This window comes from Triticum urartu, chromosome 1A (genome assembly GCF_056163025.1).
Source record: "Triticum urartu cultivar PI428250 chromosome 1A, HENAU_Tu73, whole genome shotgun sequence".
Taxonomy (NCBI): Eukaryota; Viridiplantae; Streptophyta; class Magnoliopsida; order Poales; family Poaceae; genus Triticum; species Triticum urartu.
In genome coordinates this window covers 162,240,837-162,266,066 of record NC_141873.1, presented here as the reverse complement: position 1 = coordinate 162,266,066, position 25,230 = coordinate 162,240,837, and the positions used below count along the sequence as shown (strand labels likewise).

At 45.4% G+C, this 25,230-nt stretch overlaps 1 protein-coding gene across 1 annotated transcript; it reads left to right on the top strand.

Annotated features, from left to right (window-relative positions):
• The first annotated feature begins 9,112 nt into the window (after positions 1–9,112).
• Positions 9,113–23,839, top strand: LOC147990458 (uncharacterized). The gene is made up of 5 exons (XM_087538232.1): positions 9,113–9,247; positions 9,564–9,713; positions 10,141–10,641; positions 10,741–10,947; positions 23,594–23,839. Exons 1-5 carry the CDS (start codon positions 9,113–9,115, stop codon positions 23,837–23,839), a joined length of 1,239 nt encoding a protein of 412 aa, XP_087394358.1.
• Positions 23,840–25,230: the final 1,391 nt, after the last annotated feature.

Here is a 25,230-nt window from a genome sequence, read left to right as displayed (position 1 = left end):
TTGCCGTCCTTCGTGGTTCGACTTGATGGATATTGCTCAAAAATCAGTTTATGTACACGGATGAGTACTGTGATGCAATTCAATACGAGGGCCTTGTGTTTGCTGCCACCACTCGTGGCACTGTTTTTGCATGGCATCCTAGTAGTTTCGGTACGTTTGTCTTCCATCGTAATTATAATTGTTTCATCCACATGCATGCAGGTTAGCAGGTTTCCCTTTACTAATTAACCTTCTTCTTGTGTTTCCAAGGTCCTGTGAACATCCCACCACCTATACTTGAACATTTTTATAACCAAGGGGGAGATGATGATGGTGATGATCACGAGCATGAGGACGAGCAGCGCTGATATACTCTGTGGCGCCTGGCAACTAATTCCGATGGATCACCTCTTCTTGTGTGTATACAACCCACTGATGATGTTACTGGTAAGGAAGCAGGTGTCACCCATGGTCGCACTCTCCGGACCTATTCCAACACCCGTTGCATGGTATTCGGGATGGATACTAGTGTGCTAGCGCCAACTCCTTCTCCCTGGCACAGAATTGATAGTCTTGGAGAAAACTCGCTCTTCCTTAGACAAAACTATCCGATGATGGTGAAAGGCGATCCAACTGCTACTGTCACATTTATGAGAAGCAACTGTGTCTATACCTCGGACATTTGGGTGGTTCCCTACCCTCGTACTGATATAGTAGGCCGCTTCAGCCTGGATGATCGGTCCTGCGTTGGTCTCCAGATCGACAACAGATGGCCCGTCCCAGAGAATCAGTTGTGGTTCAAAGCAAGTGTTTCCAACACCGCGGAATGGTTGAGTTGAAGTTCATTTCATGGCTTGTTATTTGTTGTTGGTGCCGCCCGACGCGCGAAGCATGTGAAGCTAGTACAAATTTAGAGAAGCGACTCGAAAGCCATTCATAAATTTAGTAAGTTTATCACAGACATATCATTTTATTACATACAACAGGTCATCAACCCACACCGATAACGAGGATACACTATAAATACAAAAGTTTTTACTGTAGCCATATGTTAATGTGTTCGTTGTACGTAACCAGCACCTCGAATCCTCGATACTAGTATACTACATACTAGTAGGAGTAGTAGGGTGGCATGGTCCAAAACAAGCATTCACGTCCAGGAGTACGGCACACGTCGCCACCACGACATCCATCTGACACCATATTATTTCTTGGAGTCCGTGCTAGAGCAATCTCTTCAACCTTGTCGTTTCTCTAAGGCTGGTTATAGTGGGGAGTAACTTAGACTAGTGTCATGCATATGACACTAGTCTTTGTTACTACCTTCATAGTGCAAATTAACATACAAGTAGTATCATAGATGATTGCATTTATTACAGTATAGACTCATTTTGCTTTGGTTTGCGTTATGTTATAGTAACATATTATGTTACTCCAAACATTTCTCTCCTCATTAACTATATGCCACATAAGCAAACTTGTCTTGAAATGCGCTATGTTACTTGCTAAGTTACTCCCACTATGACCAGCCTAACTTCAGCCATCGCGCGGCGGGCGAGGTGGGGGTTTGCCGATAGTCGGGTTCCTTAACCGTGGTCCCACTTGTAAGGCCAACTCCAACGCATGACCCCAAACGGACCTCCGTTTTGCATGAAGTCCAATGATAATTTTGACTAGAAAAGCAAGATTAAAGAAAACAAGAACCACAAGAATACATTTTACTACTCCTGTAAGTTGGATTAGTGCCTTCTCGATGCATTCATTGTTGATCTACGGAGGCTAGATCTTGCGTGCTTCTTTCTTCTTCGAGTGTAAAGAAGTAGACGTTGCTTCCTCGCATCTAGTCTCATTTCTAGCCTCTATTCTAGTAGGAGTATCAACAAGTGCACTAATCTCATCCGATAGCAGAACCGAATATTTGGTCGGGTTCTCCCTCCTTTTGCCGATGCGTGGGACATCCAGCATCCAGGTCGTGTCATGAAAGAAAATAGAGTGGTAGTTGAAGCCACAAGATGTGCATCTTGGGTTAAACTGTAAATAGAATCTTACTACTCTTGAGTAACTCCAAAAGCGGCCACTGAAGATCTTTATTGGATTTGTTTTTCATCACCAGCACGTCGAGGTGAAAGATGTGCAGGTTTAGTGGGTCCTTGTCGGTGTCAAAACCGGCGGATCTCGGGTAGGGGGTCCCGAACTGTGTGTCTAGGCGGATGGTAACAGGAGGCAGGGGACGCGGAGTTTTACCCAGGTTCGTGCCCTCTTGATGGAGGTAAAATCCTACGTCCTGCTCGATTTATATTGATGATATGGGTAGTACAAGAGTAGATCTACCACGAGATCAGAGAGGCTAAACCCTAGAAGCTAGCCTATGGTATGATTGTATGTTGTCCTATGGACTAAAACCCTCCGGTTTATATAGACACCGGAGAGGGCTAGGGTTACACAAGGTCGGTTACAAAGGAGGAGATATACATATCCGTATTGCCTAGCTTGCCTTCCACGCCAAGTAGAGTCCCATCCGGACACGAGACGAAGTCTTCAATCTTGTATCTTCATAGTCTAACAGTACGGCCAAAGGATATAGTCCGGCTGTCCGGAGACCTCCTAATCCAGGACTCCCTCAGTCCTCTTGCGTTTTCACTGACATGTGGGGTCGCATGTGAGAAACAGACGATGGGCTCCGCGCGTCCGCTGGCTGGCTGAGAAGAGAGATAGAGGAGGGCTGAGCACGGACAGCAGGAAATTTGTTGTACGTACCTTGATATAGTGGGGTGACATGGGCCATAACTCAGTAGCATTCACGTCTAGCAGTACGGCACACGCCACCCACACGAGTCCCATCCGACACCAATTTTCTTGGAGTCCGTGCTACAGCCATCTCTTCTCCCTCCTATTTTCTCAGCCATCCGACAAGATAATTAATGTAGTATCATATACTACTACATGGATTTGACGGAAAGATAAAAATACATACGGATCCATCAACATTCAACGACATCCTCACGCCCTAGTGCGCCGGGTCACCAACTGACGTGTGAGGAGCAGCGGCGTTGGCGGCGAGCTCAATGTGCTTCTGAACAGTGCCGTCCAAGGTTGCCCTGCGCTCCAAGAAGGCCAGCGTCCTATCATCCTCCTCTTGCATGTGGTAGTCCTTGTGGATGATTTGCGCGTAGAAGTGGGTGATTATGTCGATGGTGTCTTGCTGCGCCAGGCGCTGTGCGGCGAGCGCGACCTCGAGGTGGACATTCTCCGGCGCGACGGCGGCCAGTCGCAGGGCCACCAGTGCGTCAAAGAGGTTGTTACCATAGTGGCCGTTGAGGGTGGCGGGCATCGCAGAGCCTGGGCGTGTCGGCTGGAGGCTTACGTCAAAGTCGTCCGCAAGCTTCTTGACGATGGTGAACTTGTCGAGGAAACCGACGAGGACCTCGTCGAACAAGGAGATGAAGCTGTCGTCCAAGCGGCCCCTCGCCCTGGCGGCCTCAAGCAATACTACCTGGAGACGTTCCTCAGTGCCGGGCCGTAGGCCGGCGTCGTGGACCATCTGGCACAGCTGGCTGATGCTCGCGCTCATCGCCTCCATGGGTCTAGCGTAGCTTCTAGTCAACTGATCTTGCGATTCGAGTGATCACTCAGCCCTTGGTTAGCGTGCGTTGGTGCGTACGATCTCGTACTACTCCTCGGCCCTGTACTACACCTGCCTTTGGCTGTATGATAGGTGGGCCAGCCACCCCCTGGGGCCACGTGTCATTCACCCAAAGGTAGTTGCCGTAAGTCAATGAAGCTGCGTCCCCCTCCGTGCCGGTGCAGTATAGTCATCTCACCGGACCTCTAGTTGGGGCCAAGCAAGAGAAGTTTGATGTTTACTGGTTTATTGGTCCCCTTTGCATTTTGCGCCAAGTTTTGACCTTTGATTTAACTATTAAATGTTAATGCATGTAAACAAAAATGTTGTGTAAGTCACCTTATGAAAACCAAATAATCCCAAAATACTTAGGCATGATGCATTAACTCCCTCCTTGTTTCTTATTTCGTGACATATCAACCAATGAGAGATGTGGGCCGTGCATGCTTTCAATGACTTGAGACTACCAAACATGACATGCAGTGTTTAGTTCATTGCATGTAATCCTATTAGTACTCTAGTTAGGAGTAGCAAAAAAACATTAAGTTCTCTCGCCGATAGGAATAAAACACCATGTATTTATTTACAGAGGGAGTAGTACATTTTTGGTGACATGCATTACTAGATATTGCTAGTCAAATACTAAAATCTAGATGGACGTGGTAGTACTCCTAAATCCAGACGGTGGTGCTACTAGTACTAGTAGTAGTACTACCAATGTAGTAGTACGAGTACTAGCACTGTGCTATCCGTTGGTCAAATTATTACGTGCTGGTCCTCACATGAAGTGACAAGACCCTGCGCCGGAGATGACACCTGAGTATAGGCGCCGTGTTCGGCATACCATAGTCAGCCTCACCGTCTGCAGTCACTATCATCATGGCTGTAGAGCTAGCCTGCTTACAACTAGCCCTGTTCGACATAATTTCCCATGCGTAGATGCCCGTGCATTGCACGGAACACCAAGATTGGGGGTGGACGGCTCCGGCAGCGGCCATCGCGCCAGATTTTTCCACGGCCTTCTACTCCTAGATGTGGTGGGAAGGAGATGAGGCTGATTGTGAGAGACAAGGAGTTGTTTGTAAATAGGGAACAAGTGCGGGCATCTTTTTGCAAAAATGGAGAAGCTTGGTTTGTATGCTTCAGATCTAGATCCGACGGCTATTGGTGAAAGATGGGAGGCACAACATCATCACCAACTCAGGACCTGTTTGATTCACATGATTTTGAAAACATAGGAATAGCCGAATAGGACACGGCAATATTACAAGTTTCAAACTGATATTACAAATGTTAGGAGTAAGGCTGCACCTACGAAGAGGGAATTACTAGGAAGTTTACGTAAGAACTTTCGTTACTTTAGGTGGATCCAGAATTATCGTACAAACTAAAATCCACCACCCTGACAAGTCACTAATGGGCAAATAAGTTTTCGAGTCTCTGGCCACTTGATGTTTCAAAAACAAATTCAGCTTCTACAGAGAAATGAGCTCCACCGTGTACCCGCGCGGGTGTGGCTGGACACGAAGCGTGAGTACGTGCACGGTGCACCTATTCTCTTCTTGTATACATACACCACCTACGTGGGGTTGTGTGAGAGAGATACAAACCTAGAGAGATATAGTGTGTGGGTTCTTGAGAGTTTGTTTTGTTGGGAAGGGGGTCAATCAAAAAATTTAACATATGCAATGTGTGTGAAATAGAGTCCTAGATATAACATATATATAGAGGGGGCGATCCACGAGAAGAGAGTGGAGGTATCATCGGCTTGAGGTGTCCATAGAATCGAAGAGAGGGATGATGTGTGTGTGTGTGCGCGCGTGATCGATAAAGAGTGCCATCAAATTTGTGTGTGCCCACGTCAAAGATATAGATTGGCTGGCCTACTGGAACGTGAGATGGGACATGTGTAGTTTGTCTCTGTGGCATGGGTACCTACCTGCAACGCTCGACTATCGGTGTGTGGTGGGGGAAGAGGGAGGCCCAATTAACTATAGAGGAACAATGGCTGGTATATGTGTGGAGGAGGAGAGAGGCCTACCTCATGTATTATGGGAGATCGATCGGCATCCATGCATATGTGCAGGAGATGAATAAGGTTGGGAGAGAGACAGAGCTAGAGTGTTGGAGGGGGTGGTAGTGGAGTTGCTTCTAACAAATGGTGGGATAGGCTTGTTAGACAAACGGAGGGCACACCCGCAATATCAATTAGAGAGGAGATGGCTGCTTGTTGTCTGTGCACGTGCGTGTGAGAGACGGGTCAGGAGGCATGCACGAATGATGAGGGGGGACGATGTGGTTGTGGTAAGCAGACGTAACTACATAGGAAGATCAATCGCCCTTTGTAAGATAAAGGAGAGACATAACTTGTGAGGTACGTCGATCGATGGGGGGGTAGTTAAAGTCGATCTAGGTATATGTTGGGAGATCGATCGGTATACATGCATGTGTGTGTTAGAAGCAAATGAGGCACGAGGAGAAGGATAGAGAGAGAGGGATGCATGTAGGAGGTGGTACGAGAGGCATACTATATCGAGGGGGAGGAGTGTGCGAGTACGAGAACGATGAAAAGAGTGGTGGGAGTGAGGCATGGACAGTGACAAGAGAAGAGGGGAAGCTTGTGTTTGTGCTAGGCACACCTGGCTAGAGAGGCATATCGATCGATGTGTGCCGTAAAGAAGGAGCTGGGGGGCCTACACACACCGTGGGTGAACGACCTAAAGTGAAAAGACGAATTTGCGCGATGGAGCTAGAGAATGCTGAGGGAGGGTGAGAGGGATGCGGGCGTGTGCATGCACAAGAGAAAGTTAGCGCTAGCTACAAAGATAAGAGGGTTGTGTGGGTGTAAAATATGAATAGAGATCATATATACTTCATTATAAAAAGCGAATTCAGATATTTGAAGAATTTATCATAGTGTTTCAAACCGACAGATGTGTGAATATATATAACGGTGATACACATGGTGTGGTTATGAACATGGTATATTACATTTAATATGTTTTATCTCTACTCTTATAAAAAACGGAGTTGTTGATGATGGTGTGCCTGCCATCCTACATTATAGGCCGTCTGATTTATATCTGGCGGATAGCAAGGAAACTATGATGGTTGAAGTTGGCAACAATCATGATTGTAGATTCTTATTGAAATAGAGAAACGAATTCAAATTTAGTTCGAATTGCAGCGGTAGTATAGACATTTGGAATGCACTAAAATGTTGGTATGAGTAGGTTACATGCATTATACAGCAAGCGAAAAAATTTAATCGGACATAACATGGATTCATACTCCCTCCTTCCATCTATATAGGGCGTAATGAGATTTTTAAAACCGCCTTTGACTATTGACAAGATTAATAGTACATGACATGCACAATGTGAACATTATATCATTGAAAGAACCTTTCACAGACAAATTTAACGGTGTGCTTTGTGTAAGTTGCATGTCATATATCATTGCTCTAATATTTGGTCAAAGTTAGCATCGAAAAACGCATTAGGCCCTATATAGATGGAAGGAGGGAGTAGCTTTGAATAGCATTTATATAGTAAAACGGGGCAAGACTCTCTCTTTGTGTGGTGTGAATAGTTTTATTTTGTTCGTTTTCTTTTTGGTTGAGGGAAGTGCGAATTGATTTGGTACGTACAAGTACAATATTACTACATGTTAGGCTTGTCCCTAAAATTCAACCCGCGTCTTGTTATATCCCGAAAATTCAGATATCGTGCTCCCAAAACTGGCGCCTTCACAACCCGCGCCTTGCTATCCTGAAATTACAACGCGCGCGAAAACTCCCTCCAGCTGCCAAATCCCGACACGTGGAATCCCCCTTCTAACACTGAGCCGAAAGGGCCGCTAGTTCAAATCGGCGGGGGGTACTTTTGTAACACACCCTACATTTTGGACAAGCGCGTTCCTAAGTCATGCTTCACCCCCTCCCATCGCCCCCTTTTCGCCATTCAAATCCCAGGCCGCCATAACCTCTCCGCTCCAGCCGCGAAACCACACCTTCCTCCGTCCGCCACGTCACCACTGCCCAGCCGGAGCCTCTTCCCCGACGATGTTGTCCAGCGCAACAGCTCGGCGTCCCTCGTCCACCTCCCCGGATGAGGATCCATCGTCCATCTCACCGTCCCGCCGGTTCAGCCGCCCAGTCCTCCACCTCCAAGGAGCTGCTCCAACGATCGCCTCGTTTATCGCGGCTGCTCCATCCCCATAGCGCCGCCTTAACCTGCTCCACCGAAACCGCAACATCCTCACCGACTCCTCGGACGAAGCCGAGGCATACTCGGCGCCACCAAAGAGGTTGTACACTCATCGCATCGCACCTTCTCCTTAACTCGACCTCCCAACGCCGACGGTGCTCCATCCCGCACCCCCATGGAGCGGCTACCTTGAAGCCGGCGCCGTGGGCGACATCTCCACGGCGGCTCTCCCCAAGTGCGAGGCCCCTTCGGCGGGGGAGTCCATACCAGCCGGATCTGCTGCTGCTGCTCCGGCTCTCGCTCGATCGCTCGCTCGCCCAGCTGCTGCTGCTGCTCTCCCCCTCGCTCGTGCTGCTACTCTGCTCCATTAAGCGACACTTCAGTCGACAGAATCGACTTTTGGGTCAGTCGATTTTCAGGGGTTGGGGGGCTCGCCGGAGTTAAGGAAGAACCACCCGCAGCGGGGACGGGGGCTCGCCAGAGAGGTACCCCACTATCTATCTTAGGGTTCAGGGTGGGGGGCCTAGAGGGCTGGCCGGGGCGGTGGTGGCGAGTTGTTTCGGGGCGGCGAGGCGGCGCTGGGGCCGGCGGTTCGGCCGGTGGTGGCTGGCGGCTCAGGGGGGTGCAGGTTGAAGATGAACTTCAGACCCTCCCTAAACTACATGTCAAGTGCCTCTCTGCTACCATTGCATTCAGTTTTGACAGTAGCATTCAGATTCCACAGTAAATTTCAATTTCGACAGTTAAGTTCATAGTCAATAGTTTTTACCTCATCTGTTGTAGTCAGGTGGTTTTTGGTGATGTTAATTTTACATCCATTTTACATCATCTATTGGAGATGCTATTAGAATCCCACTTGAGATTGACGATGTCTGTCTTGTGCTGCTTCAGCCTTGACGTCTTATGGCTCACCGGAGCTGCTCCAACGACAGAATGATCCGTCACAACAGAGCATTGCCCTGGACGCCCTCTACAGATTCCTCAGATCTTCCTCCACACCTCCGACAGCCACCTCTGCCTCAACTGCTTCAGCGACCAACCCAATGACGCTGATGTCGACACGGCTACGGCAAAGAGCTTGTACACTTGTTGCATCACTTATTACTATACATTCACGTCGATCCATTAGGGCTATTTTGGTTCAACAGAAAAACATCGATCCACTGATTGTTACCATCACTCTAAATTTCTGCATGCTCTCCTTACATAATCTCACCATATTTTTTTCGTATGCATGTCAAATATTGTACACAGTCATGCTGAACATGTAGAGAAAAAGAGAAGAGTTTTGCGCGGCAATACAATGTCATGCAGACATCGCTCGATGGTGGGTTCAATGGCAAACCCTCCCCACCCCTCTCCAGATTGTAATCCAGAGGAAGATATCTGTTCTGAGGCGGATTCGGACGCTGTTGACCACTCCTATTTACCCCTCAAGGTGTTTGCTCTACCTTGGCATGATGATGTTAGTCATATCATGCATATGTTGCCTTGCAGTGCCTACTTTTAACATCATATATGTCATCTGCTTAGTTTAGACATGTCTGTAATGCCACATGTTTAGTTTCTATATCATATATGGGAATTATGCAGTCTCATGTCTTTTAGCCAGCCATAATATATGTGAAATGTGCAGTGCCATCCTGTTTAACCAGGCATCATATATATGAATGATATCTTGCCCATCCTTTTCTTCATTACATTTCCATTTGTCGACAATGTTTGTACATTAAACTACTCTTCCTATGAATCAGCCATTTGGGTGGGAGATGGAAAAATCTGGAGTGAAAACAAGGCCTTCAGAGCATACAGTGCTACATGTCGAAGCAGATCTCTTGTTGGGTCTCGATAGCTCCTCAGAGATGGATTCAGAGACAGATGACCAGTCCTATTCCCCCACTGAGGTGTATGCTCTAACTTGGCAGGGTTATACTGCTCATATCATGGATACGGTGTCTTGCATTGCATAGTTTAGACATCATATACACAATATTCAACACCATGTTCTTAATTCAGACACCATATCGAATGCCCTCTGTTTAGCATATAAATCACATATGTGAATTAAATGATGCGATCCTGATTACTTAGATAACATGTAGGTGAATTATGTCATGCGATCCTGTTTAGTTATTCATCATATCTTTGAATTATGTTATGCTATGCTATCCAGTTTAGATAGACATCATATCTGTGAAATTATGTCATGCTATCCGTTTTAGTTAAACAATATACATGTCAACTATTTCATGCCCTCTTTTTTCCACACTATCTATTGCATCTGTCTCTCATACAATGTCTGTACATTCAACTATGTTCCCTGTTTATCAGCCATTTGAATTGGAGCGGGTGATGTCAGTATCTAGTGGACTAAAAACACGGTCTTCAAATAAAACAGTGCTACCTCTTGGTGGAGATAGCACCCCGGTTGTACATGCACAAGAACCAGCCCTACCACACATAACCCAAACTCTCGCAGATTGTACCCCTACTACGATGGACAGAGAACCAGCTTCACCCAATCTAACCCCAACCCCAGCCGATAGCAACTCAGTTCCTGTTGACAGATCACCATCTCCACCACAGAGCTCCCAAACAAGAGCAGTTAGTAAGGAAGCTCCAGTGACCATAGGGCCGGTACTATCACGGCAAACCCCAACTCCACCAGTTAGTACGCCTATTCCTGTGGAGGAAGCACAACCAGCTAGTCGTAGTTTAGCATCTATCGCATTTGATGTTGTTAAATCATATGTGCATATCTTCCCATCTTGGAAATATTATACTGAAGATGAAGGAAAATGCCAGTTGCAGGTGTTTGTCCAGGAGTTATGTGTAAGTAATGTTATTCATGGCAATTACTTTGCTTCGTCCCATACATCCTACCTCCATGATGGTTATAATACAACAAAATTTTCCCATTTTTCTCTATAGAGAAGGACCGATTTGGAAACTCAGGATGAGGTAACCTGTGCTAATACCTCTGCTATCTTCAAGAATGCTTGGTGGCAGTATCGGAATTACCTGAAGAAAACGTACTTCACTGGCAATGAAACTCATCAAATTCCCTTATGTTCTCCCGAGACACATTTACTGGACGATGACTGGGAACGCCTTGTTCTGTACTGGTGCCCCAAGAATGTGCTAAGGTCTATGATCTCATTTTCTATTTTTGAAGTATTATATTCTTGCATCTTACTGTACTCTATTCATGTAGAACAAGTGCCTAAACCTGAAGAACAACTGTTCTAATTTAAGATTCCATTGCTACCATAGGACATAGATATATGTTTGTTTGATGCTTTTATTATGTACTAGTACTTGGCAATAGAAGACTTGGTAGTTTAATCCTGTCCACCTTACTAATGAACTGGTTCACCGAAATGAGTTTCATATACTAGTACATGCTAAATTTGTTATGTGTCTGCTTGTTTCTTCTTTTAGAATGCTGACAGAATATTGGGGAAGAGTGCCTTATTAAGAAACGGTAAAGGAAGTAATGCAGATAAGGTTCGGGATAGTGACACATCCTTTCTTGGTTTAGTGTTGGAGTTACTGGCCACTACCGCTTGCACAGGCTATTCAAACTCACTGTCTGAATCAGTTCAGTTTCTTGAGTCTCAACTACAAGCTGAAAGACATCGATCAGCTGTGCTGCGACAAGAAGCGGAAGGACTGCGGAAGTCCCTGGAGCATTCAGATGCATACTTTCTGGTGCAACAACAAGCATTGGAGGATTTTAGCGCCAAACAGGACAAAGCTAATCAGCTTGCTAAGCTTATTGCCAGCATGGTGGATACCCAGGATAATGTTTCTTGAGCTCTTCTGAAGTTGTTTTAGTTATGCTCTTGTTTTGCTGCCGCGTTTATTTGCACTGGTGGCCAATTTTGACGGCCAGTGTATATGATATGCTGCTTTGTTCCCTATATTTGCATTGGTGGCAAACTTTGATGCCCAGTGGATGTAATATGTGTAATAGCCGTGATAGCCTAGCGTTAGTTGCTTGCTTATTTATTTCCTTGTTGTCTTGTTTATTTGTTTGCTTGTAGTCATTGCAGTTCTTTTTTCGCCGTTAACTAGTGGCCGCAATAACCTATTTTTTAAAACTAGGCCACAATAACCATGGGCCAATATTTACTGTAGTGACACTGGGCCTCCTACGGGCCGTAGAAACAGTGGGCCTTCTACGGGCCGTAGAAACAGTAGGCCTTCTACGGGTCGTAGAAACAATGGGCCTTCTACGGGTCGTATCATCAATGGGCCTTATATGGGCCGTATGATCGATTGGCCAAACATGGGCCAATAACAGGCCGCATTATGGCCGTAAACGGGCTAGAGTTGGAATCGTCCGTTCATGGGCCGACCGTAACGGGCCATCGTTAATAGGCCGTATTTGATGATGCTATGAAAACGGCCCAACGTATTAACGGACCACAAACGGGCCGACTATAACCACGGGCTGAATTTGGCCCACAAGCAGAAAATGACAGTAACAGACCGTAAGTAAACGAATGCTGGAAATGAGCCCAAGAATAAATGGGCTATGAGAAGGCCGAAAGATAACATGGGCTGGAAACGCCCAACGGAATAACGAGCCGTTAATGGGTATAAAGTGATACACTGTTCATTACGGGCCAGTTTCACCACGGGCCGTTAATGGGTGTAAAGTGATACACTATTCATTACGGGCCAGTTTCACCATGGGCCCTTAATAGGCCAAGAGTTACATAGGGCCTCACATGGGCCGAAAGACATCATGGGCCATACATGGGCCAGAAGTGAAAACGGGCTGGAATCATATTGGATGGCCCAGATGACGCTACTGGGCCTAATTCGGATAGGGCATAACGGGCCTTGGGTTAGCGGGCTGTAAATGGGCTATATGCGAACATGCTATTAACAGGCTTTCCATAGGCCGGCCCGCCACCTTTTGACCAAGTCAAACGGGCCGGCCTTTTCACAGGAATGGGCCTCTGTTGGGCCGTGCCACATGTCGACGTATCATAGGCGCCTTCCGTCCAATGAGTGGTTGACATCTGTCCCAACGATGAGCCGACACGTGTTTCCTCCAGCCAATGATGATTTTACATGTGGAAAATCCCCATTGGTCGTGGCTGTTAACGGGTTATCGGATCCAAAACCCGACCCGATAGCTTAACGGCGTTCCGTTACGGTGGATGCCACGTGTCGGTCACCCTTGACGAAAGCACTTCTGTGACACGCGATTTATCGTCATGGAGATACAAATGTATTATCGATACTTGCTTTCGTAAACTAGCATCTACATTCTATTCAATGCCTCGGCATGTGGGGCCTTAGCATAATGACTTATCAACTGTGTAAAACAAAGATTTTCCCGTCGCCGACAAGGAGGGGGTGACGGCGGCGCGCTTTTTGGCTTGCTCTAGTCCTAGTAGTCATACTAGGTGGTCTAAGCACATGTAGATTTATTCTTTTTCATGTCTCGTGTTCGCCGTACTGCCACGACTGTTGATGAATAGACAGTAAGTTATTCAAGGGGAAACCCTTGTTGAGCATGTTTGCGAGAGAGAGAGAGAGAGAGAGAGTGCGCGTGTGATATGTTAGAGACTGAGGCAATGATAACAGATTCTTTGTGTCTATGTGTGTGGAGGATAGAGAGGGACATGTAGATGGGGCTTTGTGTTGTGTAACGTGGAGACACATATACATAATTAGACAGTGAATGTGTGAGATACACATGCGGACATGAGGAGAGATGAGGATCCAGATAAATGGGTGTTTGTGCGTGTCTGTGTGTGTTTGTGCACGCGTTTGTGTGTGAGAGGGAGAGAGTGTATGTGGAGTAGAGAGACCACCGATGATGTAAACCTAGTATAAGGGAAGGGGGAATGGTGTGACATGTGTAGTAGCGAGATAGCACGGGTGCGGGCGGGGGGAGCAGACTATTTGGAAGAGACATCGAGTGTGTGTGTGGGAGAGGGGTGTGAGAGCGAGAGAAAGAGAGAGCTAGCGACGGAGAGAGAGAGGAAGAGAGGGGCGAGAGGGGTCGTTTGTGTCCATAAATTGCGTATAGATAGGGAGACAATGTTGATGTTGTCCGAAATTGGCCTATGAACGGAGACGCAAGGGAAGCGAGTCATCGTGTGTGTGATAGGGACTTCATGAGAGATCTAGAACAGATGGTGTAGAGAACAATGTGCGAAATCGAGAACAATTATACATTAGGGAGCTATGCAAAGAGTCACGACATATATGTATACAGGGAAGGAGTTGGGGCGGGTCCGCATGTGGGAGAGATAGAAAGAGGAGAGTGGTGCACAAGGAGACAAAGTGTGCTTGTTTGCAGTGGGGGTGGTGTGTGAGATGAGTGAGCAAGAACCACATAACAAGGGAGATAGACGTTTGGGGGCGACGTTTTGTGTGTATGGGAAATATACACTCTACATAGTGTGTGTGCTTGGGTAAGAGAGATGGCGGGAGACCTAGAGAGTGATGGAAGAGATGTGTGCATGCCCGAGAGACAAAGTGATAGAGACCTATGTTGGGGTCCGGACTTTACAAGAGAGAGGGGTGTTAATGTGCTCGTTTGTTGGTGTTTGGGGGAGAGAACGACTTCTCTATGTGTGTGTGTGGTGGGGGGGTTGACTTAAGATAAAGAGTGAGGTATCTATATTTGAGGGACTTTAGCGTAATTGAGATATTGTGCACTCATGGTTGATCAATTTGTTTCACAGTTTGTACTATGAGATAACGATACTTTTGAACATGCGTGATATACCTTGATGTACTAGAATTACAAACCTAAGATTGGAATTTTGGAATTCGACTCCATCATTAGCTTTTGTAATTCATTTAAACGGAGGTACATTTTTAAGCCGGGATTTCATGATTTCAAATTCATATATCAAACCTAGAGATATACACATACGAGCATGTTCAAACTTTATAATCATCCACTTTATTCATACACATACACATTTTTGCTTTTGTCATCATATTTAGGATAAACACATTTGGAATTTCATTTGAATTGGACCGTATGATGGTATTTGCTTGTAGTAGCTCATTGATCCATATTTGAATTGAATGGCCAATCTAAGTTTCGAGTTGGAGACATTGATTTTCAAAACTTGCACATTTTTTTGTGTGCAAAACAAACAAATTGTCGGCCAAGATATCATAGTCGGCCGTACGAGAGCAGAATACTTATAATTTTAGGTGCCAAAAGCTTTCAAACTTCCCGCTGACATCGAAATATCACGCGCCCGAAAGTTTAGCCCTGCGATATCCTGTTTTACCCCTGCCACATGAACGGAAAAGGGCTGCTTTGGTAACTCCATTGTTTTCCCCTCTTTGCCCCCAACATTCTTCCCCAGAGCCCCTCCCCCTCCCCTCCCCGACCTCCCCAACCACGGCAAGCCGCCAAATCTAGTCCTCCGCCGCAGCGGTGGACCTCACACCCCGTCGGATCTACCTTCCGCACCTTGGAACCCCCAACTGCCAACTCACCACTTCACCGGAGCCGCTTTAGTGACTGGCTTGTCCACCGCTCCAGATCTCCTTGACCGCCATCATGGTCCACTTCAGCGGATCTGCTTAACCGGCACCCTCATCCACCACAGCGTAGGCCCTTCACTAACTCCCTCGTCCGCCCCTTCACTGGCCCTTCATACAAGCCCTCGTCCGCCGCAACAGATCCGCCTCACCGAAAGCACTGTACAACGCGCCCGCTGAAGCCTTCATCCACTGCACCAGACCCGCTCCACAGACGCCATATTCAAATCCACCGGCCCTGCTTTACCGACGCTGCAGCCTCATCAGGTTATTTCTATTTGTACTCCTTCAGTTTTTCTCTTTATCGTGCAACTGTTCACTTACCACAGATGAGCTTTCTTGTATGTCAACAGGCGCCGCAACCGTAACACCGGAGCCGCTTTAGCGACGACGACAGCCGGCCCAAACTCAACCGCAACACGAGCATGGTCGACGATCCTTAGCTATCAAGTATGACAACGATACCCATACGCCGCCGAGAATCAGGTACTATTATCCAACGGCCGGTGCCTACATTCACTTTCCTAGCATAAGCACCGCACCTTTGAATTTCTTCAGGGCATCATTCAGTTTTTCATGATATGCGTTATTCTGCTTGCACCTGTAGGGCCATACTTCTGGCAGTGAACATGTTACATGTGCTAAATTACATACCAGTGCACATATAGTTAATATGCTTTAGTTTTGTTCTGATGCCACCTATTGGTTCCATCAGACTGCTTAATTACACATCAGCAAACTAGCATGTGGTTCCGCTGCCTTTTGTTCGTTTTACCCTACATTTTCTGATGCTAGCTATTACATCACTGCTCTGAGCCTCTGTTCATTACTTGTTTGTGTGTTATTGATCTTCCCAAGTTGCATGACTAATTTGATACTTCTATTAATTATGGAGCTGCCAACTCCATCAAGCATAATATTTGTTCTTTTGGGGCTGGCACCTCGAACAAGCATAAAAATAGAGGGAAGCAGATATATTGTCGTGTATGCACACACACCCTTCTTTCATTAGTTTAGATGAACCATTGATGATCAATTCGGACCAGTGCATGCGATTAAAATTAATTTTACCTAAATAGATGGTGCAGGATAAACTACAACAACTAGATTTGCAATCACGGGATGTTGACGATATCTTCAAAGAACATTGCAACAGCAGCTAGGCTTCACAACAACATATGCTAAGCTAGTGTGTTTTAGTACATGTGAAATGTAATGCGAGTGGGCTTCTTTCTTGGCTTGTGCCCTCAACATGTAATCCTACCGAATTACAAATAGTTCAGTTGTCTGCTTTGTTGTATTGCTTGATTCGAATGCTTATTTGTTGTTACACTATACCTGAGTTGGCCAATATGTCAGCAGTGCCTGCTATACTATCGTAAAGAAATGCATGCCTATTTCATTTGAGTCCTTAACTTTTCCTCTCAACTTCATCACAAGACTGTCTTCGTAGTTTATATGAGGCCACACTGTTAAGTGCTTTCTCAGATTATTTCAACTGCTTAGATGCCTTGGCAACTTAAATATAGCAGTTGTACACTCCCTTTCAACTAGGGATGTCAATTGGGTCCCGTTTAATCCTGATTAAAGTCCACTAGTGGTATGATAGTTCAAAAGAGTTTTTGTTTTTCGAGGAAAATGAACTAGGGAGGTAGCAAAAACTTACTATATGGGACTGGTGGATGTCGTTTATTTGCCACTTACATCCCTAGTTTCATCTTACCATTTTAATTTCTTTTCGGCTGATGCTGCTTCGAACCATTTAAATATAGTTTCCCATGCTCGGCAATAATTCGTCCGTCGTTTACCATGTAAGCTTACTGCCTGGATCATACGATAACTATCTCTTACTGATGCCTAGCGGAAACCTTTCAGGATGCCGTTCACACTAGGACACAATGTACAACCCCAGAATCTATTTGTGGAAGCAGTGCGCCATCCATGTTACCAGATGGTAGCAGTTCAGAGGCAACACCGCCGGAGAGCAGTCTGAGCACATATATTATAGTGCTTGAGGCTCTACTAGAGGCAGAAAGAGATGGTGTGGCTGCCATGAATGAGGTAATCTTTATCTTGAGGCTGGAAATTACGGAATTAGCGGCACGCATTATGCAAGCAACCCAAGAATTGGAGGAAGTAAGAATGTTGCATTTGAAGATGGAGGAGGTCCTGCTGTTTCTGCTATCTGAAGCCCAAGGTAATCCCAGTTCTTCTTTAGATACCAGTTGAAATTGTCATTAGATTATTGTACTTGCATGTTGTGTCATGTATCTGAATGGATTATGTTGCAAGACCCCCTATGTTGTCCATGTGTTGTAATGATCCGAATTTTTTAGGCGAGGTAATCCTCAGTACTTGTATGATTGACATAAGGTGAACTGTTTTTCGTGTGAGCATATTGTATTGGATGAAATAATTGTTTGACTTAGAGTGTATCCAACCTACTGAATTTGAAGATCATGACATTTCTAAATCATAATCATATATAAAGGTGGAATAAATCTTTGTTGTGGTTTTGAAGAAATAAATAAAAAACATATAATTATCTGTGGATATTCGTAATCAAATACAAATTGGATTTGAATTTAGTTTGCCAGGTCCCAGGGCAAACGTGAATGCTAATTCTCTCAAGTTTTGAACGAAACGGCTAAACACCCACTATAATTTGTGGGCTGCCCGAAGCAAATGTTTGCGAGATGGAAATTACTGTCTACCCCTAACACTTGACATCCTTATCGACCGGATTTACACTGCTGTCGATAGGGGTAGACAAGTAACTTCAATCAGACGTGACACGACGGCCTCTGAGCCCATTCAGACACGGTGGGCGCCAAACGTGGGTGGCAAAACACATTTGATTCAAGCTCGTCTGAAAGACATGTGTCTCTTCCTCCATTTCCCCATTCATACACGATGGGCGGCAAAACAAACTCTCCTCGTCCGAAATCCATGTAGGCTAATATTTTAAATAGGGGCAGATGTGTGACTTCCGTCAGACGTGACACAACCACCCTACCTGTCAGCCCCGTTCATACACCGTGGGCGCCAACCGTGGGCGGAAAAACACCCTCTCCTCGCCCGAAATAGTTACCGGCAAATATTTTGGAGATGCGAGATTACCGTCCTATCCCCAACCGACGCGATGTCCGAAATTTTAAACGCGGGATAAGTTCGTAACTTTCCCCCATTTCAGAGAAGCGCGTCCCAAAGTTTGAGATCCCCCCTCCCCTCCATTTCCCCATTCATACACCGTCGGCGACATGACAACCTCCGCACTGCGGTCAGCCTCCTCCGTCCGCCACCCCATCCTCCACCTTGTCGGAGCCGCTACCCCTACCCCGTCGTCCACTGCAAGAGATGGACATCTCTCATCCACGGCGCTGGACCAGGATCCTTTCATCGCCTCCTCTTGCTTCATCGGCGCCATCATCCACCTTTCCATTGCCGCTCCTACGACCGCCTCATCCACGGCAACAGGTTATATCCCCCGACCCGACCGTCTGCCGTCTAAAGTCTTCTTCCCCGCTGTCGACAGCCATCGCACCCACAACACCCTCAACGTATCAGCATAGGCCTACACGGCGTCGCAAGATAGGTGGTGCCCTTTCATATGTGCTTAAGTTATTGATCTCACCCGGAAAATAGATCGTAATTTGTTTACTGTACTTTTCTTGTCCGTACCAAATCGTAGTGGCTAGTTGAAAGCAAACATTGGTTGCGGAGTAGCTTTGTCCAGTTTGCACCTTCAGATCCGCCATGGCACGGGCACTATACTCGTAAAGCTTATGGTTTCCCCCCTTTATATTCACTACCATCATCGTGGGTGCTTCGTGTCGTGCTAGCACTGCTCCTCAAGACCTCAACCCAAAGCTTACGTGTTGAAATACGAATCTGATATGATGCTCATATCACTAAAACAGAGAACGTTTAATTGGTCACCTAGTGTTCCTATATTCGTTTCGAAGAGCATGTGCGCCACCCACTGGTCCAGCTAGTTCCACTTTCCTGATTTTTCTCTTAATGCTAAGGGTTTTCCCCTTTTATCTACTCCCTCCATTCGGAATTACTTGTCTCGGAAATGGATGTATCTAGAACTAAAATACGTCTAGATACATCCATTTCTGCGACAAGTAATTCCGAACGGAGGGAGTACTCTACTATGATCTGCGTAGGTGCTTTCTGTCGTACTAGCATTACTCCACCCTTCAAGCTAAACAACACAACACTCAGAATTCGAAAGCTTAGTTGTTCAAATATGATTGTGATATGATACTGATATTAGTTAACCGACACATTTAATTGGCTAGCTAAAGGTCCCACTTGAGTTTCCAAATGCATGTCGCGACATATAGAGAGACAGCATAATTGCATTTCTTTGTCACTTGTTGACCGTACTTTCTTGTCCATACCAAATCTTAGTTGTTATTTCAAAGAAAACATCGGTTGCTAACTACCCTTTGCACGGTTTGCAGCTTCAGATCTGCCATCCCACTGCCACGGTCAACACTGTACTCATCATGCTTATGTTTTCCCCATTTTATGATGACCACAATCAGCCTACGTGGTTCGTGTCGTAATAGCACTGCTCCACCCATCGAGCTAAACAAGCTTAGTTGTACAAATTCATATCTGATATTATTGCTGATATTAGTAAAATTGAGAGATGTTTAATTGGTTAGTTAAATGTTCCTACTTTAGTTTCGAAATGCATGGGAGCCACATATGGAGAGACCGGAAAGAATAGTATTTCTCTGTGCGCTCTGGTTCATCATGGGTGGCCAACCGACATTGTATTGAAAGACTTGTAATATCTTCAATCTGCTTGCTATTATGCTCGCCTTTAAGATGATACTCTTCTCTTGCGGTCGACTGGTCAGGTCGAGTTGTTCTCCCTTAGTATATTTTGAATCTGTCAGGTTAGGTCGACTAGTTCTTCTTTACTATATGTTGAAGCTATCATCTGCGAAGTGTCATCACTTCTGGAGCTCTCATATTTTGAGTAGTAGGCCACATTATATTAATGCACACAACAAATTACAGCATGCATGGCATCTTTTAAAAGAATTGCAGAGATAGCACAAAGGGGTTTACAGGGAGGCAGTATTGGATTAGAATCACTTCTACATTATAAAGAAAATCTCACTTGTTTTTATGTTTTCATGCATGTCAGATATTGAACATTATCAAAATGAATATGAGAATGGGCGCATGAGAGGAATATTGCCGAACGATCCACTGGCTAACAAACTTGGCATGGTGGAGGATGGCCTATCTTATTCACCCATCAAGGTGCTTGCTCTAACTTTGCAAAGTTGTATTGGTCGCACATATTTTGCATCTGACCTCTTGCATTACTTCTACTTTGTTACACCATCTGCTTAGTTTAAGCATCATGTGTGAGTATATGCCATACCTATCCATTTTCTGTATATATTCCATGTGTCGTCACACTATGTTTTTCCAGTCAAATGTTGTTCTTTCGTAATAGATGTCCAAAACGAAGAGGGCGAGTGCAGATCCTCAAGGAGTACAAACTAGGTATTTGGAAAAGGTAGTGATACCTGTTAAATCCGATAGATCAGCAGCCACAGAAAACACAGGCCCAACTGTACCACACTTTACCCCTACTCCAGTGGCCAAACCCCTATTAGAACAGCTGGGAGCCCAGCGTCAGGTAATGTCTATGATATCAATTCAAAATTTGAACTCCTAAATTTCTGCTTGTGCCTTACCTTCTCTCTTGTATGAAAACTAATTTCAGATGAATCTCCTTGCTCAAAGGATCATACGATCTCAAAACAATAATGGGCTCTTCATTGCTCTTGTCAGTACCTCTCTCCCTTTTGCCTTGTAACGATGTACTTAATTAATTGCTATTTGATTATGTATCATCAGTCTGCACCTGAGCTTCATTATCCTCTATTTCTTCCAATATTATTTGATCTATATTTACTCTTTGCAAAATGTAGAATAATGGCAGCGCTTATAAAGAATTTTCTTTGGGGAATTTATTGAATTATCCTTCCATCAACATGGAGAAGGGCTTTGTCCAGCCCGTGTTAACATGTAATGTAAGTTCATCCTTCTCAAGCCTTCAAACTTTGTTCTAGTATAGATTTGGATAGGCATAATTTCCTCCACTGATGTTTGCATTGTTGTTTACATCTGATTGGATGTTTGCAACAACTACCTGTTTCAAATTGTAGTTGTAAAAACATGTTCCTTATGCAGAACAGATCCATTTATTTGCTTATATAATTATGAAACCTGTTACATGTCTCCTTGTTTCTCTTTCAGACTCGTATCTCTTACGCCAGGAAGAACTTTAGGGAAGATAGTGAGCCAAACCATCTTGAGGACAGCGAGATGACCCCAAGGTCCTGTCTTGATGAAGACAGTGAGTTGAAGCTACTCACCAGCAGGTGTGAGACAACCTCTGTGCAGTCGCTGCCTCAATCAGTTCGACTTCTTCAGTCTCAACTTAAAGTGGAAAGGCTTGCTTCAGCTCAGCTCCGACTTGAAGTCAAAGATGCAATGAAGATGTCAGAGGACTGCCGTGCGCACCATTATGCCTTAAATATAGTGTTGATGCATCTATCGTTGACACAATTGAGGTCTACTCAGCTTCTTCATCTGTTTGGGGGGGCCCGACCTGGCCAGGCCTAGTGCCTTCTGAAGTGCTCTCAGTTTTGTATATTCTTGTGTCGGCGCGTTTATTTGCACTGGTGGCGAACTTTGATGCCCAGTGGATGTAATATGTGTGATAGCCGTGATAGCCTAGCGTAAGTTGCTTTCTTATTTATTTCCTTGTTGTCTTGTTTATTTGTTTGCTTGTAGTCATTGCAGTTCTTTTTCCGCAGTTTGCTAGTGGCTGCAATAACCTATTTTTTAAAACTAGGCCACAATAACCATGGGCTAATATTTACTGTGGTGGCACTGGGCCTCCTATGGGCCGTAGAAACAGTGGGGCTTCTACGGGCCGTAGAAACAGTGGGCCTTCTACGGGCCGTAGAAACAGTGGGCCTTCTACGGGCCGTAGAAACAATGGGCCTTCTACGTGCCGTAGAAACAATGGGCCTTCTACGGGCCGTATCATCAATGGGCCTTATACGGGCAGTATGACCGATTGGCCAAACATGGGCCAATAACAGGCCGCATTATGGCCATAAACGGGCTAGAGTTGGAATCGTACGTTCATGGGCCGACAATAATGGGCCATCATTAATAGGCCATATTTGATGACGCTATGAAAACGGCCCAACGTATTAATGGACCACAAACGGGCTGACTGTAACCACGGGCTGAATTTGGCCCACAAGCAGAAAATGACAGTAACGGGCCATAAGTAAACCAATGCTGGAAATGAGCCCAAGAATAAATGGGCTCTGAGAAGGCCGAAAGATAACATGGGCTGGAAACGGCCCAGCGGAATAACGAGCCATTAATGGGTATAAAGTGATACACAGTTCATTACGGGCCAGTTTCAACACGGGCCGTTAATAGGCCAAAAGTGATACACTGTTCATTACGGGCCAGTTTCACCACGGGCCGTTGATAGGCCAAGAGTTACATAGGGCCTCATATGGGCCAAAAGACGTCATGGGCCATACATGGGCCAGAAGTGAAAACGGGCTGGAATCATATTGGGTGGCCGAGATGACGCTACTGGGCCTAATTCGGATAGGGCGTAACGGGCCTTGGGTTAGCAGGCTGTAAATGGGCTATATGCGAACATGCCGTTAACAGGCTTTACATGGGCCGGCCCGCCACCTTTTGACCAAGTCAAATGGGCCGGCCTTATCACAGGAATGGGCCTCTGTTGGGCTGTGCCATGTGTCGACGTATCATAGGCGCCTTCTGTCCAATGAGTGGATGACATCTCCCCCAACGATGAGCCGACACGTGTTTCCTCCAGCCAATGATGATTTTACACGTGGAAAATCCCCATTGGCGAGGCTGTTAATGGGTTATCGGATCCAAAACCTGACCCGATAGCTTAACGGCGTTCCGTTACAGTGGATGCCACGTGTCGGTCACCCTTGATGAAAGCACTTCTGTGACGCGGGATTTATCGTCATGGAAGTGGACACTTCCGTGATGATAATTTTGGTAATGTCATGGAACACTTCTACGGCAGCACAGGTATGACTATCTTGATTCTGTCATAAAATCGTCATGGATGTACATGCATGACAAAAAACGCAACTTACTGTGACAAACACGTATCATCACGGAAGTGTATTTTTTGTAGTGCTACTATGTTCTCAAGAGGCTCGTGGAAGAGCTTGATGCAATACATTCAGCAAATCAAGCGGATGCTGACGAAAGGATGGGAGAAGAGGACGCTAAAATTGAAGACGACCTTCGTTATTATGCAGCTGAAATGCTCAACGCCGCTATTGAAGCCAACCAATGCAAGCAGGGTGATGGCCAATCAATGGAGCAGCGACAGGAAGAGACGATGAAACTACCGATGTATTCTGAAAACAAAGGGTAGGAAGAAAATTGCTGCAGCAAAGAAAAGTGACAAGAGAGCTCAAATAAAGGAACCACCTAAAGGAAGAGTCGTCGTGCTCGATGAGAACGGAGTGCCACTTGGACACAGGAAATGTAGTGTGTGCAACCAGGTTGCGGGACACAACAAGCTGATCTAACACTCTTGGAAAGAAACAATGATGAGGAGGTCAAGCAACCCAAATCTCAAAAACAGCAGCCCAAATTATGGAACAAAAGAAGGGACCACACCCAAAGAAAGCAAGCAGCAGACTTTGTAGCATATGCAAGAAGTATGAACCACATAATGCAAGAACATGCCCGAAGCGGGCAGATGCTGAAAATACAAGCAAAAAGACAAAGAAGAAATATAAAGCAAAACCTAGAGCCATCGACAAGAAAGTTGTGGAAGATGAAGAGGAAGACGAAGATGAAAACACGGTCGAAGAAGAGGAATACGAAGAGGAAGACGAAGACGAAGAGGAAGAGGAAGATGACGATGAAGAGGAAGAGGACAATGAAGAGGAAGAGGACAATGAAGAGGAAGAGGACGATGAAGAGGAAGAGGTACATGTCAAGCAAAAACCTCTACCACCAAAGCCTAGGAGGAGCGCAAGGCTGATGAGCAGTTAGAATAGGTCAATTAACACAATGCAAACTTATGTCATGTCAATGTGCAGAACATTATGTCATCCCCTGGTAATATACACTATGAAGTTCAAGTAATATTACTGCAGAAGTCCTGGTATGTTATGAGAGGAAGTGATGTGCTGGTGATGTACGGCATGAAAGTGCAAGCAGTAATAAATTGAAAAACATACACTTTGAAGTTCATGTAATATTACTGCAGAAGTCTTGGTATGTTATGAGAGGAAGTGATGTGTTGGTGATGTATTGCATGAAAGTGCAAGCAAGAACAAAACATGAAAAACATACATTGTGAAGTTCAAGTAAGCTTACTGCAGAAGTCCTGGTATATTATGGCAGGAGGTGCTCGTGTTGTATTCCATAAAAGAGCAACTAGCAAATAATCATACAGTTTTGAAGTTCAGGTCAGCTTACAGAACAAGTTCTGGTATATAAAATCGATGTAGGAAAAAAACATGCTTAAAAAAAGTTTCACCGCATAAACTAAGGTTAGCAAGCCTAAGACAACGCGTTCAAATGTGAAGTTCTGCTTGGATACGTGCAGAAGTTCATGTACAATGCCGACAAAAGATAAAGAAACGTCAACAATATTCCTGCACAAAGTTACAGCTGAAATACATTCGCACTTGAAAAGACACAAAAAACAAAATATAGATTCTATGCAAAAGCATACATATTGGTTGGGTTGAAAATTACCAATACATTACACAACGCAGAATATCCTCTCCATCTGAAACCAGCAGCCCA

Coding starts and splice junctions, on each gene's coding strand:
- LOC147990458 (XM_087538232.1), top strand. CDS start 9,113: ATGTCATGCAGACATCGCTCGATGGTGGGTTCAATGGCAAACCCTCCC. Junction 9,248..9,563: donor ACTCCTATTTACCCCTCAAG/GTGTTTGCTCTA, acceptor CCTATGAATCAG/CCATTTGGGTGGGAGATGGA. Junction 9,714..10,140: donor AGTCCTATTCCCCCACTGAG/GTGTATGCTCTA, acceptor CCTGTTTATCAG/CCATTTGAATTGGAGCGGGT.